The 17,465-nt window shown below is 51.2% G+C and overlaps 1 protein-coding gene across 4 annotated transcripts in view; it reads right to left on the bottom strand.

Annotated features, from left to right (window-relative positions):
- The window catches only part of APPL2 (adaptor protein, phosphotyrosine interacting with PH domain and leucine zipper 2), a 54,010-nt gene that overhangs the window by 14,536 nt on the left and 22,009 nt on the right, over positions 1-17,465 (bottom strand). For all 4 annotated transcript variants that reach the window (XM_058741541.1, XM_058741540.1, XM_058741539.1 and 1 more), the window contains 9 exons: positions 16,050-16,137; positions 13,010-13,051; positions 12,588-12,646; positions 11,295-11,441; positions 6,774-6,856; positions 3,044-3,202; positions 1,500-1,688; positions 181-223; positions 42-98 (listed from right to left, as the gene is read on the bottom strand). In XM_058741541.1, the coding sequence (XP_058597524.1) occupies positions 42-98; positions 181-223; positions 1,500-1,688; positions 3,044-3,202; positions 6,774-6,856; positions 11,295-11,441; positions 12,588-12,646; positions 13,010-13,051; positions 16,050-16,137 (867 nt within the window). The remainder of the gene's footprint in view (positions 1-41; positions 99-180; positions 224-1,499; positions 1,689-3,043; positions 3,203-6,773; positions 6,857-11,294; positions 11,442-12,587; positions 12,647-13,009; positions 13,052-16,049; positions 16,138-17,465) is intronic.

The following is a 17,465-nucleotide window of genomic DNA, read 5'->3' as shown; positions in this document are numbered from 1 at the left end:
CGAGCGAGGGGCGGGGACACAGGTAAGGCCGTGCGAGTTACCTCTGGGTTGTCAGTCAGGTAGATCTGTCTGGAGATGTTGTTTATGGCGCAGATCCACTGTGGAGAGAGGGCGTTAGAAACCTGCTGGATCCCAGTCACCGGCTAGACCAGGACAAAAATGAAAGAACAAAAGCTTTACCTCTTCATTTTCCTTTCTGCTTTCTGCCTGGAGGATTATTCCCCTGAAATAAAGTACATTCAAGTCAGTGCTCCCCAGATCTCGGTGACTGAAGCTTACTCCACATTCACTGAAGTCAGCTGGGTCCCAAAGAGAAGGACCACAAAAGGCAGCATGACCGGAAAGAAAAAATGGGGCTCTGGCTTGCTGCTCATCCACTGTGTGATCCTGGACGGACACTTCCTTCCCCTGGGCCTGTGCTTTCTCATCGAAAAGTGAGCAGCTGGGCTCAGGTCTACTAGCTCAAGTCTGTGCGTCCACAAGCACAGACTTCTCGTTGGCCCCTTAGATGATCAGGGCAACCCCTCCTCCCAGCCACGCCCAGAGAAGCCAGACACTCCGCTTTCCCACCGAGGGGAATAGGACAAAAATAATACTGCCCTGCCTTTGGTGAGGGCTTAACCCTTCCCAGGGACCCCACAGCTATGTGAGGTGGGAGCACGGACCTCAGCCCTACTTTACATGTGAGGAAACCAAGGAGTTAACTGCCCGGGACCACGACTGGGATCCCAGGCCTCTCCTGCCGCCCAGGAGGAAGGGTGAGGTCTGAAGTTGCTCTGCGAACCTGGGAGGGGAGCCGGCCAGCACTGTACCAGCTTGCCAGAACACGCTACCGTCCAGACAGAATCTCAGCTCAGAACCCCACCCGGAAGCAAACGCGAGCAGAGCCAGCTCCCATGGAAGGACGGCCGGCCCCACTCCTGGGGGCTCAGTTTGAAGCTCCTGCTCCAGAGGGGACCCCATTGCAATGTGATCTGTGAATGACTCCAAGTGACCTCATCTGGGCCCCTGAGGCACACGGGGGTCTGTGGGGACAGCACGTTCCCACAGGGAGTGCCGTGGCTGAGCACACCGCCCAGTCTGTCTCCAGTTTCAGCCGGAACAGCAGGCTCCCCGGGCAGGTCTGCCCGCCCTCCGCCCCAGCACAGTACACAGAGCTGGTCTGGGAACAGGCAGGGGTGGCCACGGCCTTCTCTACAGATCTTTGCTGACAAACGACTCTCCTATGGCTGCCTCCCACACAGAGACACAGAGGCCCGGTCTCCTCCAGGGCCGCAGACAAAGCCGCACTGGGACTCCTCACATGAGGCAGACTGGATCCCACAGGGGTGCCGTGTGCTTGCTTAAAGAGAGCATAAAACAACCTCCCCAAAGACCAACGATCCCCGGAGGGGGCCTCTCCCATGGAGGGCTGGCATGGAGGGACGCGCCAGGAGGCCCCAGGCAGGGGTGGGGTCACTACCCTTGCTCTCCTCCCAAATAAGACCCGCGTGGCGTACGATTTTCCATTGGGAGTGGTGATCTGGAAGCAGTATCGTCGGTCTTCACAATCCACTGCCATCACCGAGCAGTTGTCCAGGTCCTGGATCAGGCCCCCGGCAACAGCTCCCCGGGGTTGACACATGAGGTTCCCGCCTTGTGTGAAGAAGTAAAGCCGCTCCCAGGTGGTGGTGACCAACCCTGTTTTACTGCGAGAATCGTGACTTTAGAGAGCCCGTCAGTGCTCGGAAGCCCGCGCAGAACCTCAAGGTCTTGCTGCCTCTTTACCAGTGTTGGTGGCATTTTAGAAAAAATGCTTCTCTACATTAAAGGAAAACTGCAAATGCAGAGCAGCAGAAGAGGCAAACTGTAGCTGGAGTGACCTGGAAGTCACGGGCTCTGCCCACTCGGGAGATGCCAACCCAGGGCTCGCTCCGGCACGTGCCCACCCTACAGCAGCCAGACGCTGGCTTCTCCCCGAGACCTGGAAACGGGAGCTGTAAACCGAGATGGTCCACTAAGACACAGACCGAACTATCTCAATCTAGTGAGAGTCACCAGGGTCACCCTGGCTCACAGCACCCAGAATTCCGGGGACATTAACTAGGTTGAGTTTTGCTTCAACTGGATGTTACTCTGGTTTTGTGGGCTGCTTGCAAGAGGAATATCAAGTAACTGGCAAGTAACACCAGAATCTTGTAGGATTTTCCATCCGTATAAACTAAAGAAGATACTTAACTTGGGATCTCAACAAGCGGGGAGAGCCTTGAGGAGCTCCATGTTGGTAAGAAAACAGCTGGCAATTCCTCTCTGTAGCCCTTCTATCTGCGAGGTATCAGGTGCACTTACCTGATTCAATGTTTCTCGAGTTGCAACTATGTGCAAGGCACTAGGTTTCCTGCCTCCATGATTGCAATTATTTCGCAAAACTGGAACTAGCTAACGTGTGAGTGCCTATTCCCTGCTAGGAACGACCTCATTCAATCCTTGGAACGACTTCATTTAGTGGGACTCATTGCCAACTATTTCACGGGTGACACGACTGAGACCCGGCCATGGGGTCTGACTGAACCAAAGCCAGAGTGTTCACCGCACCGGACAGCCTCCATCTGCTCTTGGATACAAGGAAGCCCGATCATCCTCTCTTTGATTCAGCCTACGTGGACCCGGATGACCCGGAAGGCCTACAGGCCCCGATGCCAGTCTCAGCTGCGGGCCCCGAGCACACTGCTCTCACACGTCAGCGGCCTGGGCTAAGGGCGGGGTGGGATAGGAGCTCTCAACGGTCCAGGCTGACGACGGTTAAGAGCAGGCTATCTGCACATGGCCACGGTCACCAGGGACGGGGTGACCCGCCCCTCAGAGTCCACAAACAGGCCTCTTACAAGGCTGTTTCAAGCCCCTCTCTCGGCTCTTTGGGCCCCGAGCCTCAGAGGCTTCCTGCGTGGCAGGTGGGAGGGGCACTGTGCAGGAGTCCTTCCCCACCCTCCCCTGCCCCAGCCCTCCCTTCCCCCTCTGAGGGAAAACCGATTTTAGAAAAAGAGGCCAGCAACGGCATTCTCACTTTCTAAGATTCAGGTAACCAGCCTTCTGGATGAGGTTCCTGTTGATCTGTGGTGCAGCCACATCAAAGTCTGGGGCGTAAACAGACTCCTCGACAGAAAGCAGTTCTTGCTGCGACACCCGCATCTTTTCCGCTTCGGCTTCTAGTTCCACCTGAATGCTTAAGACAGAAGGCGTCAGGTCAGCGGCTCCTCACGGCCGGCCGAGTGCTGCCGAGCCACAGATGGCGGAGCTGTCCCCGCGGCTTCCTGCCCCACGAAGGGAGCTCAGACCCCAGACGCTGGAGATCGAGGGGACTCAAGTCCACGTTGCTAAAAATGTTTACATGACTGCTGTTTGAAAACAGAACAGGTTGGCCACTGGCCAGCGCCCCAACCCAGCGAAACAATCTCTCTGCTGACAAAGTGGTATCCGGGCTCAGACCTGTGGATGCAGATTTTAGGAGAAAAGCTTTAATGAGCCCATTCTCAGGGCTTCAGGTGCAGACCACCTGCGAAAGTGCTGGAAAGGAAGGAAACAGCAGTCATTCCTGCCCCTCTGCTCCCCCTAGTTCTGGAAGCAGCCATTGGAGGACGGAAAACAACCAGGAGGTAGGACGAGGGCACATGGACAAAGACAAAGGCAATGCTTTTCCTCTTCTAGAAGCCATACAGCTGCCCGAGACTGCGGGGCCAGGCCCAGGGCCGCCCGTGCTACACGGCACAGGGGAAGAGGGCCAAGGTCTGAGCTCTGGCTTGTGTGCACTTGTGTGCCGAGCTGTGGAAAACCTGAAAGCTTTAGCTTCGAAGAGGCAGCTGCCCTTACTTCCCACAAAGCGATGCCTCCACAGCTCCCCACCCAGCGCTGACAATCTCAGATATAAAGTGCCAAACACAAGCTGCCCAACACGGCCCGGCCCATCCACGCGAGAAAGCAAAACCACAGACGCGTTGTTCCACTTTTCCACCATGTTAAAGAAGGACTGAATTACAAATGTTAAAATCAGAAGGAACTTTGGGGCCAGCTGGGCCACTGTTTCCCAAAGTGAGTTCCTTAGGAGTTTCTCTCAAAGGGTTAAGTTTGGGCTTGGTCCACACTCTCCTCTTGGAGACTCACAGGCAAGCTGCCTACGTCTTAATGCAGCTCAACACAGGCAGGCAGGCGATCTAAGTTAATTTTGGCTCTTCTGACATTTGAATAGAATGGCTGGACTCCACCACTGGCAGCCTGAAGACGGGCGAGCTGGAGAACAAGCCTCATTGGCTTACCTGCTTGGCACTGCCAAGACGGGGCAAGTGAAATGGAGAGGAAAGTTAAGCAGCTCAGGAAGTGGAAGGAGAGAGCCAAAATATACAAAACCACTTAGGTTCTTAAGCTTTTAGGGATGGCAAGGCTCCTTGAGGACCCAGTGGAAGGTAAGGATCGCCTCCCCCAGAAAAATACTCCTGTGTACCAGCAGGACACCTGGCACACAGCTTCAGGGAGCGGTCAGTAACTGCCCCTCCCTCCGCTCTCGGACCCACACAGACTCCACTTCAGTCGCCGCGTGAAGGGCTCCCAGCACTCCGGGACAGGGTAGAAGAGTACTTTCCAATAGGCTTTCTTCCAAGACTAAAGAACAAGAAGTTTATTTAATTGACCATCATATTGATCGATCGATCAGTAGGAACAAAGAAAAAAAGCAGAAGTGTATCCCTGCGGGGTTAGAACTAAAAAAGAAAAGCGCCTGGGGTGCCCAGGTGTCTCAGTCAGTTAAGCATCTGACTCTTGATTTTGGCTCAGGTCATGATCTCACAGTTCGTGAGTTCGAGCCCCGAGTCAGGCTCTGTGCTGCTGACTGTGCAGAGCCTGCTTGGGATTCTCGCTCTCTCTCTGGCCCTCCCCCACTCTTCTGTGCATTCTCTCTCAATAAATGAATAAACTTTAAAAAAAGAAAAGAAAAGCTCCTGGCCCTCTGGGTGATTCGAAAAGCCACCATGTCTGGTTTAGGCTGGGTTCAGACTCCCCGCACAGCTCACACAGCAGAGCTCGGCCACTCACCTCCCAGGGAAAGGAGGGCAGCATCCGGAGCCAGCACACTGTCCTCGGCCCCTCTGGGCCAGCAGTGCAGCCGTCACCTCGTGGCCTGAGAGGCGTGGCCGTGTTTATCTACTCGCCAATGGAAAAGCCAAGTGGTAGGAAAATTAGAACCTGGATCTGAGTGCTTTAGCCGTTCGAACCAGGAGGTTCAAGTGCTTCCAGCTTCGGCTGGGAATGCTGTCTGCGGCTGCTGCCCTTGTAGTGAACTAGGCCTCATCAGGCAGCAGAGGGAGGGATGAGCCACAGCCCCGAAGGCCGTGGAGCCGGGGCTTTGATGCTGGTCCCATGGAAATGCCCGAGCGGCTGAGGGGCACTCTGGATGGCCTGTGCCAGCTCACACAGATGCTGACGACGGAGGACACAGAGGCTCTGAGGTTTGCAGAAAAGTACGTCACCGCATCTCAAGCGCAAACGTCCCACTATCCATCAATAAAGAAATCTAGTGCGTGAACAAACTTTGAAGCCCAGACGGTTCTCTCAGGACCAGAAAGCCAGGGAATTCCGGGAGCTAATGGAGGCTAAGAGAGAGGCAGTCGGGAGAGGGCAGGGGTGGAGGGAGGGATGAAGTGACAGCAGGCACCTTCCTTTCCCCTCTCCTAACGCTCCCAGCGGCTCACAATCAAATTAGGCAGGAAACGGAAATGGGATTTCAAAGTGCCTTCTAGCCTCATCACGAACGCAGCCCACACCGCCGGCGGCCGGGGACGAGCAGCCGGTGACTTCCAGGCAGGCGCAGACGACTTCAAACCGCAACCCTCCCGCATGCCGCACGGAGCTCAGCTCTGGCTTTTCGGCTTCATTCTCTACTGTCAGCACTTGAGGTACACTTCTGCCTGAACGGGGTCCACTGCTTGGCCGCGAGGTGTTTGAAAAGCAACACCCTCAAGAAAATGAGCGCCCTTGCTCCACTTTTCCAAACAAGATAAATTGTACACTCCTACTTCCATTCTGTGTATCTGCTGATCAACTACTCTCTCTCTGTGCCATCCTCCAGAAATCACGTCTGCAGTGTTCATGAGACAAGGCTCCCTGGGGCTCACGGACACCGGCAGCGGGAGGTGAAAGGACTCGGAGCAGCCACGGCATCAACTAAACGTGGGCAAGACGGTCTGAAGAGAGGACGCCGTCTTCTTAAAATATAAACATTCGTGAGGCCGAAATGCAATTTGTTTAATTGATTCAAAAGAGGCTTAAAGCCTCGTTTATTGATCACGAACTGACGGGACGGTTAGTTTCCAGAAGAGCCGCAGCACTGCTGGCCACATACCTCTCGGCTCCAAAGGGGAAGCAAAGCGTGTTTCCAAGACCACAGCGAGTCTACACCGGACTGACGGCTTTAACATGCGAAGGCTGGGCCAACAGACAAGAGGCCCTCAGCACGCGCACCGGGACCTAACGGGAAAAGTCTCCCCGCAGACACTTCATCTTTTATTCATATACAGAGTCTGTTCACGGGTGGGCACGCCTCTGGGCTCCCCATGGTGGGAACTGCAAAACGCATTACTTTTCAACCACAACCCAAACACCGGCGGCTAAGAAGGGGGCCCGCTGCCCAGGGATCCCAGCATGGTGGGGCTCCATGGGACCCCCCCGGGAGAAGGGACCCCCCCGGAGGGACGGGTTCAGCAGGAGAGGCAAAGGCCCACAAGACCCAAGGTGGAGTGCAGCCTTACCTTTGAACCATGTCTGCTACGGAGGATAAAAAGCTGTCCATGCTTTGAGAAAACATCTCTGCTCCCTTCTTGAAAAAGTTAATCTGAAAGACAGAAGTGTGACGCCGTGAAAGTCCTCTAGGAAAGGAGACGGATGAGCTCACTCGGTGCGGGACTGGGAGCACCGGGGGCGGCGACACTGCCCCCCTCCACACCCCCGCGTGCCCGTGGTGCCTCAGGCGCCACCGCTGAGCTCAGCGGGCCAGCAGGGTTCCTCCCGAAGCCCCAAGTGCGCTGCAGAATGGGGGCGGTGGGACCCGGCTCTCTCGCCGAGAGACTGTCAACATCGGGGACAATGTAAGTCGCTGCTTGGCACAGACCACACGTGGGTGCGTCAGCAGTTGCTACTGACAAGTAGTCTTGATGTTCTCGCCATCAGCTGCTTTCCTCTGTGAATTCTAGACAAAGAGTTTCTTGGGGGCAAGGGGTAGGTCTCCACCTCTGTGTCTCCAGGACCTACACTGGTGTGTGACAAATGATGTGCACAGCGCCAGCAAGAGGCCGACGAGCACTTGACGCGGCACGGCAGGAGGTTCTCCGGGAAGAGAAGCGCACCTCGGGGCCACCAGCTGACCCCATTCACCGAGCCATGTGCAGCTCGGAACGCAAGCTGACAGATAATCCGGCTGAGACACCGAGAAGGGGAAACTGGACTGACGACCCTTAAAAGGCCCTTCCAGCCTCGGGGCGCCTGGATGGCTCAGTCGGTTAAGCGTCCGACTTTGGCTCAGGTCATGATCTCGAGGTTTGTTGAGTTCAAGCCTCACATCGGGCTCTGTGCTGCCAGCTCGGAGCCTGGAGCCTGCTTCAGATTCCGTGTCTCCCTCTCTCTCTGCCCCTCCCCTGTTCACACTCTGTCTCTCAAAAATAAATACACGTTAAAAAAGAAAATAAAATAAATTTTAAAAAGGCCCTTCCAGCCTTGAGGTCAACCCAAAAGATGCAGCCGAGCTCTGGCCCCGAACAGGCGCTTGACACAAGCAGGGTCCCTTCCTGCTCCCCACGTGCTGGATGGACGCTCTCTCAGCCCAGGGGAGAGTGGCCCCAGGAGACCTCAGTCTCCTTTGAAAATAAAACTACAAGTGCTGCTTTCGGGGAACCAAAAGAAGGAATGCCTACTTCCCGTGAGTCCCAGGTATTCACTGCCCAGAGAGTCCGGGTTGCCTGTCAAACCTTGAAGGGCAGGGGGAGGGGGAAGACGGGACCGTCCAGTGCATTGCTGACATGTGTAACCATCCTGCCCCAGAGCTACAGTTTCTACTTCTTTCTATGGCCAGGGCTTTAAAAAACTCTCAATACTGGGTATGAACTCCATTTTACATGCCTGGTCAGAGAGAGGTAACAGTTGCAAAGCCAAGTCATGAAAAAAAAGACACGCAGTTTGCATGAAGGTATTTTCTCACACTTTGTCCCAGCTCATGTGTCTGATCTGGAAGCTGCCTCTGCCCTGGAAGGTGGGCAGAGAACTCGACCTCACATCCCAGTGAGGCTGGCAGGCACTGTCGGGACAGTTCTGACGTGTTTACACCCTGGGGAGGTATGCGACCCCACATCCTTAGTTTTCACGGTACAAAAACAGAGGATGATCGCCATTATCCTGACGCAAGGTGATAATGCAGGAAGCTGCTCTGGCCCCATGATCTTTTAATCATACAGAGATCAACACGGTAAATGCCATTCTGGAGCTCGGAAACATCAGTCTGTTAAATGAGCTTTCCGCATTTCTAAGGACACAGCAGCACGGTGGCTTTCCTCTCCTTCCCCTCTCTGAACTCTTGGAATTAATTCCATGTCTTAGCTCCCCTGCTACTCTGTAAGCTCCTAGGGCAGGGACTCATGCAGCCCCCAAAATGATCTGATTAAATGAATGAATGAATGAATGAAAGGGAAGGAGAAGATACTGGTGTCTACAGTCACCTTTCCTAGCACCTACCCTGTAAATACTAGAGTTCATTTGGTGTTCTCATAAACTTGGATGCAGCTTACAAAACCTCAGTTTGTTTCCAGGCGTGACGACTAATCATGATTTCAGTGCAAACCTATTGAACAAGGGCCAGGGAAGACAGAAGTAAAGCCAAACCACTTGCACTGACAGGGGTGGTGCTGAGAAGCTGGATTCAGCCCAACGTCATCCAAAGACCTGGTGTGCCCGTGAGAACGACAGGAAGTACAGCGGCCCCATGACCGGCAGCTAACGGAGGTAGATGCCGCGTAGACATACATGGCTTTAAAGGGGCCAATGAGGCAGAAGGAATGCCTTGGAATTGCCCAAAAGACTCACAGGGTTAGACGACAACTGGTCTATGTGAGACAGCCAAGTCTGCAGCAAGATGTGAGGTCTGCAAGGGGTGGGGCTGTCTGGTCTTCTGTCCCGACATCTGGGTACTTTCCACGTGAAAAACGAAACCGTGCCATCCTCAATCCTTGAAACTGCTGCTGTGGCCACCCAGTGACGTGTGCTCTGCTCCGCAGCCAGGCCCCCTCGGCCCTGCAGCAGCATTCGCTTAGCGCGGGCCGGGAGAAGCGGCGTGGTCCTCAAGGTGACACCCGGGAACCCAGCCGGGAACAGGTCCACCCTTCAGGCCTGGCGAGGCCCCTCCCCTAACCGACCAGGCTCTGTAAACACTAACTGATCAGGCCCGCAGCCATTCAGCTTTCTGAGGCTCTCGGGCCAGGACCCTGTCTGACCCTGGGCCTCTAAGTCCACAGGCAAGGACCATCAATCCAGGAAGGGCAGACGTGACAGGAGGCATTAATTAGAGCAAAGGCAGTACCGATGTTCCCTCACAAAGCCGGGACGTCCTCTAGGGCAGAGGTGTAAAACTTGAAGGAGAGAGGAGGGCACAGGAGAATGGACGAGAACACATCGTGAGGAAGCTGGACGGCTGCAGAGGGTCTGCTGAGGGCTGGAGCCCACAGCCCACGAATGGACAGGGCTGGTTTTTGGTTCAACCCAGCTTCACCCAGATGTCACGGAAAGGTTAGAGTGCTCTATTTAAGCACCACCTCTGAAGGCAGAAGCTGACTTTAGTTACCTCGCCATTCAACAACGTAACAACCACATTAAGACAGATACTTGAGGGGCACCTGGGTGGCTCAGTCGGTTGAGCGTCTGACTTGGGCTCAGGTCACGGTCTCACTTTCATGGGTTTGAGCCCCGCGTCGGACTCTGTGCTGAGAGCTCAGAGCCTGGAACCTGCTTCAGATTCTGTGTCTCCCTCTCTCTCTGCCCCTCCCCTGCTCACACTCTGTCCCTGTCTCTTAAAAAAATAAAACGTTAAAAAAATTTTTTTTTTAATAAAAGACAGATAATTGAGCCTGAATGCTTAAAGATCCTCTCTTGTTCCCCTCTCCCCTGAATACTACTGATGCTGTGTTTTTAAAAACAGATCCATTTTTTAAATGTATTAAAAAACAAAAGATGCTCACGTGTGTGGAATTTAAAATCTTTTTTTTTTTACATTTGTTTATTTTTGAGAGACAGAGACAGAGCACAAGTCGGGAAGGGGCAGAGAGAGGAGGAGACAGAATCCGAAGCAGGCTCCAGGCTCTGAGCTGACAGCACAGAGCCCGATGTGGGGCTCAAACTCACAAACTGCGACATCACGACCTGAGGCGAAGTCGGACGCTTAACCGACTGAGCCACCCAGGTGCCCCAACACACGTGTGGAGTTATAAAAAGTTGCCGACTGTTTTTCTTCCCGACATTCTGCTTCCCGACATCCCCTTCCGTTCCTAGACTGTCAGTGGAAAGAAGATTCGCGGGTGTGTTTCCCACATGCCGGAGGGAGGTGCTGGAGCCCACATAAGTGGGGCTGAAGCAGAGCAGGGAGGGAGAGGGGCGGTGCCCCTGGCCTCACACACATACCCACTCCCGTCCCCACCAGGCTAGAGCCCCGCCGCTCCCGCCACCTTAGACTCCTGGCACGCAAAGGTTCAGTGGACCGCTAACTGGGAAGGGAGAAGTCAATATACCCTCAACAGAGACCTCGGCAAGCAGTGGTGACATTTCACCACGACCCAGATGCCGAGGGTGCCGGCAATAACCTCAGCAATGAGAACGGCCCAAGCGAGCGTGACCCCCACCACACACAGCAGCAGAGGGATGTGCGGGGTCTCGAGCCGGAGGCCCACCTCCACCGACCTGAGCGGTCAGCTGCTTCTCAGAACAGCAGACCGTGCCTGGCTTTCACCTGGCTCAGAGACGAAGGGCCATGCCAGCCTCCCCCCGCCACGGAAGGCCTGGGATCAAGGCCATCACTTCCCCGGGCGTACAGCCTAACGAGTCCCGCTAACGATAAGCCAGCCCACCTGGAAGCTCTCCATGTGCTGACCCTACGGGAGGCTCCAGGGAGGAGGTGCATTCGTGTTTCTTTTTCTCGTGATGCTTTGGTTTCTCCTAAACACCACCTCAGCGGGAACGCCAAGCTGCCCTCCCCAGCCGGCTCAGGTCTTAGCCCTCAGGGGAAGGGAACGGCCTACCTGTCCGTGGGCGAAGCCTATCATGGGCTCCATCATGGCCACGCGCTTTCTGTACTGCAGCGCGTTGAGGGCGCAGTAGTACTGAAGGGAAGAAAGGTGCTGCTTCCGCCGTGCAGCCGCCACCTCCTTCACAACATCGGTCTTCACCTGAGGAGAGGTGGGAGGAAAATGTCGGCTCGTCTAACGGACATGGCAATTCTAGAAGAGCACGAAGCTTCAAAGATGTCCCTTTATTCACAAAACCCATTTCTGTGACAAATACAATAAAACCCAGATAAGGTTCCACCTTATGCTTTATTTTTTTAATTTAATTTTTTTTGAGGGGGCGGGGAGAGAGAGAGAATCCCAAGCAGGCTCTGCACTCAGCATGGAGCCCCACGAGGGGCTCGATCTCACAACCTAAAATCATGACCTGAGCCGAAATCAAGAATTGAATGCTTAGCTGACTGATCCATCCAGGCTCACCCCTGCCTCATGTTCTAAAACTCTAAACTAAAAATACCAAAGTCCTAGCATCTTTGTGCTTGTGAGGCTGCGCTGGGGTGAAGCCAATTCCTGTCTGCTGGCAGGACTACAAAGTGCTGTGATCCTTTGGGAAAACAATATGGCGGCGTGCACTGAAAGCCACCAACATTTTAGTTCACTCATAAGATTGTTTTCCAAGGAAATAATTTAGCTCAAGGAAATTATGTAATGGAAGTAAAAAGTCACATGTGTTAAAAAAAAAAGTTCCATATCATCTGTAATTCCAAAAAACTTGAGCTAAAGAATCAGAGTGGGGGCACTTGGGTGGTTCAGTTGGTTAAGCATCTGACTTCAGCTCAGGTCATGATCTCACGGTTTGTGAGTTCAAGCCCCACATCAGCTCACTGCTGCCAGCACAGAGCCTACTTTGGTTCCTCTATCCCCCTCTCTCCCTGCCCTTCCCTCGCCTCACACTCTCTTTCTCAAAAATAAAGTAAACGTTAAAAAAAAAAAAAAGAATCAGAGTCAACACCCAGGGCAAGAAATTGAAGTGACCTCAATACATATGAGGAACCAAGCTTACGTGGAAATCAGTGACATTTTACAAAGGTTCCAAGCTGGTGTTCAATAAACCAGTTTGAAACGCTAGAACAGGGAGGCAGAAGTCTACTTATAAGATTCAGAATAAATAATTTAAAAATTTATGTATATGAAAGAAGAGAAAGGATTCATCAAGATGCTCTCACTGCCACAAATTCACAACAGGAAACTAGAAAAGGAGCTTAAGCAAATGATGTGAAAAACAAAATGTAACGTAGGGACTCTTACCTTTTCATTCTCCTTTTTTTTTGGAAGCCTGCTATATTTTGCCATCGAGAGGTCATGCTCTAAAAATAAAGGCATTTAAAAAAATTTTTTAATGTTTATTTATTATTGAGAGACAGGGAGAGACAGAGCATGAGCACGGGAGGGGCAGTCAGACAGGGAGACACAGAATCCGAAGCAGGCTCCAGGCTCCGAGCTGTCAGCACAGAGCCCGACGCGGGCCTCGAATTCACAGACCACGAGATCGTGACCTGAGCTGAAGTCGGACGCCTCAACCGACCGAGCCACCCAGGCGCCCCAAAATAAAGGCATTTTAGCACGCAGATAAGTTGAAAGGCAAGAGCATTTGGTCAGCACCTCCGCCCACACGCATGCCACACCCACACTAAACCCACGCACCAAGAACAGAGAGGATGCCTACCTACCATTACTGGCGAGTCCAAAAAGATCCTTTAAAGTGCTTACTTCTGAATGAGAAAAACAAAACAAAACAAAACATCTTAGAGCAAAGAAAAATAAAACGCACCCACCCAGAGCTCTGCGCTTCCCCAAGAAAACAGAAGTACATGCATGGTAGGAGGCAGGCTCTGTGGGCACCAACTCAGGGCCTCCGCCCTCATGAGGCACCGCCCTGTGGGCTCGGAATCCCGGTCTGACTGGAGCTGGTGGCTTCGGCTGCCTCCCATACCTGGTGACCCTGACTGCTCCTAGGGCCACTTGTCTTAGACAGCATCCAGGGATCTGTGAAGCAGGGGGCACTGTGGGGACGTGGGCTGGAATGTGTGGTGGCCAGGTACTATTCATGGGACCTGGAGTATACGGCTAAGCTCATATTCTCCAGCCCCTAAAAAGAGTGTTTTAATACAGCTTTCCTCAGAATATCCTGACAGTACCCAGAACCTAGAAATGTCCTGTTGCTGCCATTGTAACGTCTGGCAAGGCCACCATTAATAAAGGAATACAAGGTACTTGTTTTAACGAAAAACTCTGGAGCAATCTAGTATATGGTACCTGTGACAAGCCAACAGACATCACTATTACCCCACGTGGGTGCCACAGCCATCATCACGCACAGACAGGCCTAACAAAGTCCAAGACCAAAAACACCAAAAACACGAAGAGATAGATGAGGGTGATGCTGTCCAAGGTTACAAACTTAAAAACACAGAGACATCTACAAGAAAGCAATACTTTGTACAACTCTAGAACAATCCAGTTTTGCTTCATCAAAGGAAATCGTTTTCACATCACATCTTTTATGCCACTTTTCAGTTTGCCTCAAAATTCCCTCACAGCTTTTAAATCTCTCTTCACTTTATTCTTACCCTTTCTGGAATCAGAATGCTTTCTGCCTTTGTTGGGTTTCATCTCCCTTTCTCTCTGTCTCCCCTTTTACTTCCTACTGGAGCTGTGTTGGGGTTTTCCCTTATGGGGTTAAATAACTTCATTAAGATCTTTAGTGTTTTCTTCATTCAGATTGGTGCGTAAATGAAAAAGGCATTAAAACCTAAGATAAAAATGGGGCGCCTGGGTGACTCAGTCAGTTAGGTGGCCAACTTCGGCTCAGGTCATGATCTCGGGGTTCACGAGTTCAAGCCCCGCGTCGGGCTCTGTGCTGACAGCTTAGAGGAGGGGGCCTGCTTTGGATTCTGGGTCTCCCTCTCCCTCTGCCACTCCCCTGCTCACGCTCTGACTCTGACTTTCAATAATAAATAAACATTAACAAAAACAAAAACCTAAGATAAAAACCACTAAGCAGAGAAGAGGCCGAATTCTAATCTGTTTCTCAGGCTGACTCAAGTATGACCCAGGCCAAACAGTTCAAACCTACGTGTTGGTGTTGTCAGAAAAGGTTACTTTGATACTTAGATACTCTAAGATACTCTCTAAAACAGATAACTCTGTTTTCATAGCTTCTTGGTTTACTACCACTAGATAGTTTTATTGTCTTAAAAAACAAAAGAAAACAAACGCCATCCCAGGCAAATACTACTAATCCACACCTGAGCCATTCAGGATTAAGGAAGGCCCTGGTCATTGCTGCTGCTGGGCACCCCCAGATGGGGGCTCACTTCCCAGGCACAAAGCTGAAAGACACAAATCTGACAACACAGGTCTCCAGGGTGATTATTTTCTATCTAAAGAACTTGGAGTTTGGTTCTTAAATGGTATCTCCACACATTTCTACTGATTGTATTTAGAGGAAATCTTTATGAAACAAGGCACTCAATAAGGCTTTCAGTTCGTATTGGCTGATCAGCACGCAACCACATTTAGATTTGGAATTTCATGCAATTATAGATGAGCAACACCAAAAACACTAAAAGTTTTTCTCAAGCAAGGTTTCTCTTGACACAAGGTAACTGACATGCCATTTACTGTTCTTCTGTCAAGTCTCAGTGCTGTCAAGCTGCCCTGGGGCAAAGTTGATGCCAGTCCTCCCCCTGTCCCCTATAGCCTCATATGACATGATCACAGGGAATCTCCAAGTGAGGGGCGAAAAGAACATCGTCTCTAAGATATACTGCATCTTTTCTGCCTAAACAGATTTTACACTTTAAGGTGTTATATTTTTAAAGAGGAAGTACGATACTGAACAGATCTCTTAGTACTCAGGTTTAGACTTTTTTGGCCACTGACTTTTGTACTAGTGTTCTAGAAAATATAATTCTTTAATCTCGAAGCAATGACTATTTTCAAGGATATAAAGAGCAAAAAGACTACAAAGTTTGGATTCTTTTGTAACATCCAACCTACATTTTTTCAAGATTATTTTTTTATATCCATATTTTGACTAACTTGATTTCCAAGAGATATAAAATTATTCTAAGGTTTTTAGTTGAAGAACCAAAACTAGTCAAAAAGGGCAACCAGGCTCTCTGAACCAGTCTCAGATACACCCACCCACTAAAATGTGAGCTCCAGGAGAACAGGGAGCTGGTCTGCCTTGTTCACAGAGTCCAGCACAGGTAAAGCATGGTCCCTGCCCTCCTTCCCTGAGCCACCCTCTTTCCATTCCAAAGCACTCATGGCTCCCCAGGAACAACATGCCTTTACAAATGCTCCCAACCAGTAATATTAGCCTTGCCATCTCTGTCCCTTTGGTAATCTCTCAAAACCCAGCACACAGATCACCTTCTCCAGGAAGCCCTCTCTGGTACCCAAAAATCAAAAGGGTAATCACACCTTTCTGTGTATATTTATTCCTTGTACCTCTCTGTCCCGCTGCCCTACTCACATGATGTTATGATTGCTTCCAAGTCTGTTTTCTCATTAGCCCGTAACCTCCTTTAGGGGAGCTAAGAACATAGTGGGAATTCAATAAAAGTTAGCTAAACTGAAGTGCTGAATAAAAGGAGGGCATTTCTCAATGATGCACGTATTTAAAGAAATTAGTACAGTCAGAAGTATCATGAAATGAACTGATATTTTGAAGGTAACTGGCACTAAACTCAGGAACATTACCTGTGAGATCCTTTTCTCGAAACTGTATAATAGGTAGAACCATCGTGTCTGCCAACTGTTTAGCCAGCTCTGTATGAAGAACATTAAGCTGAAAAAAAAAAAAAAAAAAAGAAATCTTGCTGAAAAAAAATTATACCCACTATTATGGCAGCTATCTGATTTCCACACAGGATCACATTGAACACTTCCACGTGGCTAGAATTCAGGTACACTTCCTTAGCAAATAAACACCCTTCATTTAAGCCGCAAACGATCCAGGCCTAGAGGTACTAAAACTTAATGCAAGGTTGCAACTGACCTGGCATCAGTTAGGTTTGCTAAAGGAGTTTCTGAGCTGAGCCCACGTTGTGGTCTGTTTACTGTGCCGACCCTGGTTCTATGTTCCCAGTCGGAGCCACAGTGGCTGGAGGAGAACGCTTTCGTGTACTTGCAGCAAACATAGGTCACCACAAGCGCTCAGCTCTGGTCACACTTTACCAGGCCACCGTGAGCTCTCTCCCTCTCAGACGGGGCCAAGGTCACGCCTGAAAGACCAGCCTGCTGGGAGCCTACTAACCCTAAAACCACAGCAGCTACGGGCCTGGAAATTATTCTGGAGAAAGAAGGCTCCCCACTGAAACCTCAGATCCCGGGCCTCTGTTCTTCAGAAAAGGATCTTTCAAGAACAAGATAACTGTTCAAATGTGATCTTCCTCACCAGATAATCTTAACGGCCCCTGATTCTTTCTTTCCTTCCGGCTTGTCAGGGCCTTTCTAAATCCTGTCATAAATGGCATAGGAGAAATAAAGTCATCCACCTCAGCACTACCACTTTTGAATACTTCCTGTGTGCCAGAGTTACATGCTTTGTATCATTTGGTTCTCAGCCACTCTGGGAGCTCGCTTTTATTATACTCACTTAACAGACAGGCAAATTCTCCAAAACCAGACAGCAAAGAGGTGGCATAGCTGGGATTTTCATCCTGGGCTATTGGAATCTGAGCTCCAGACTTTTCCTACTACACCGTGTTGGATACAGAGCCTGTCTTACGTGCTCGCAAAGTTGCCGAAACTTCAAATGTTTGGTAGTCTAGACATTAGCAATAAATGTAGATGTTACTGAGGATGCTCTGGGATTCCTGCCGGGTGAACAAAGAGTAAACCACCCAGCAATCTTTTTTGCCGTACACATTCGGCAAAGTTTCTTTCAGCGGTGATGGCAGTTACATACGAAGCCCCCGTGTGCCCAGAGCTCTCCCTCCAACAGATCTGGACCTTTAGGACTGTGCCTCCAGAGGCTGCTTTGAGAAGCTTACAGACAATCGCTTGCCAGGCAGGGGAGCTACGGGCCAAACAGTTAATGTTGTAACTTTCAGTTAAGCCAAAGCTGGCAGCTTTGTTCTGCTGAGAACACATGAAGACACCATGCCAATAAAT

Source organism: Neofelis nebulosa, chromosome 8 (assembly GCF_028018385.1).
Source record: "Neofelis nebulosa isolate mNeoNeb1 chromosome 8, mNeoNeb1.pri, whole genome shotgun sequence".
NCBI lineage: Eukaryota > Metazoa > Chordata > Mammalia > Carnivora > Felidae > Neofelis > Neofelis nebulosa.
The sequence above is the reverse complement of the archived record's forward strand: the minus strand, read 5'-3'. Positions and strand labels throughout refer to the sequence as shown.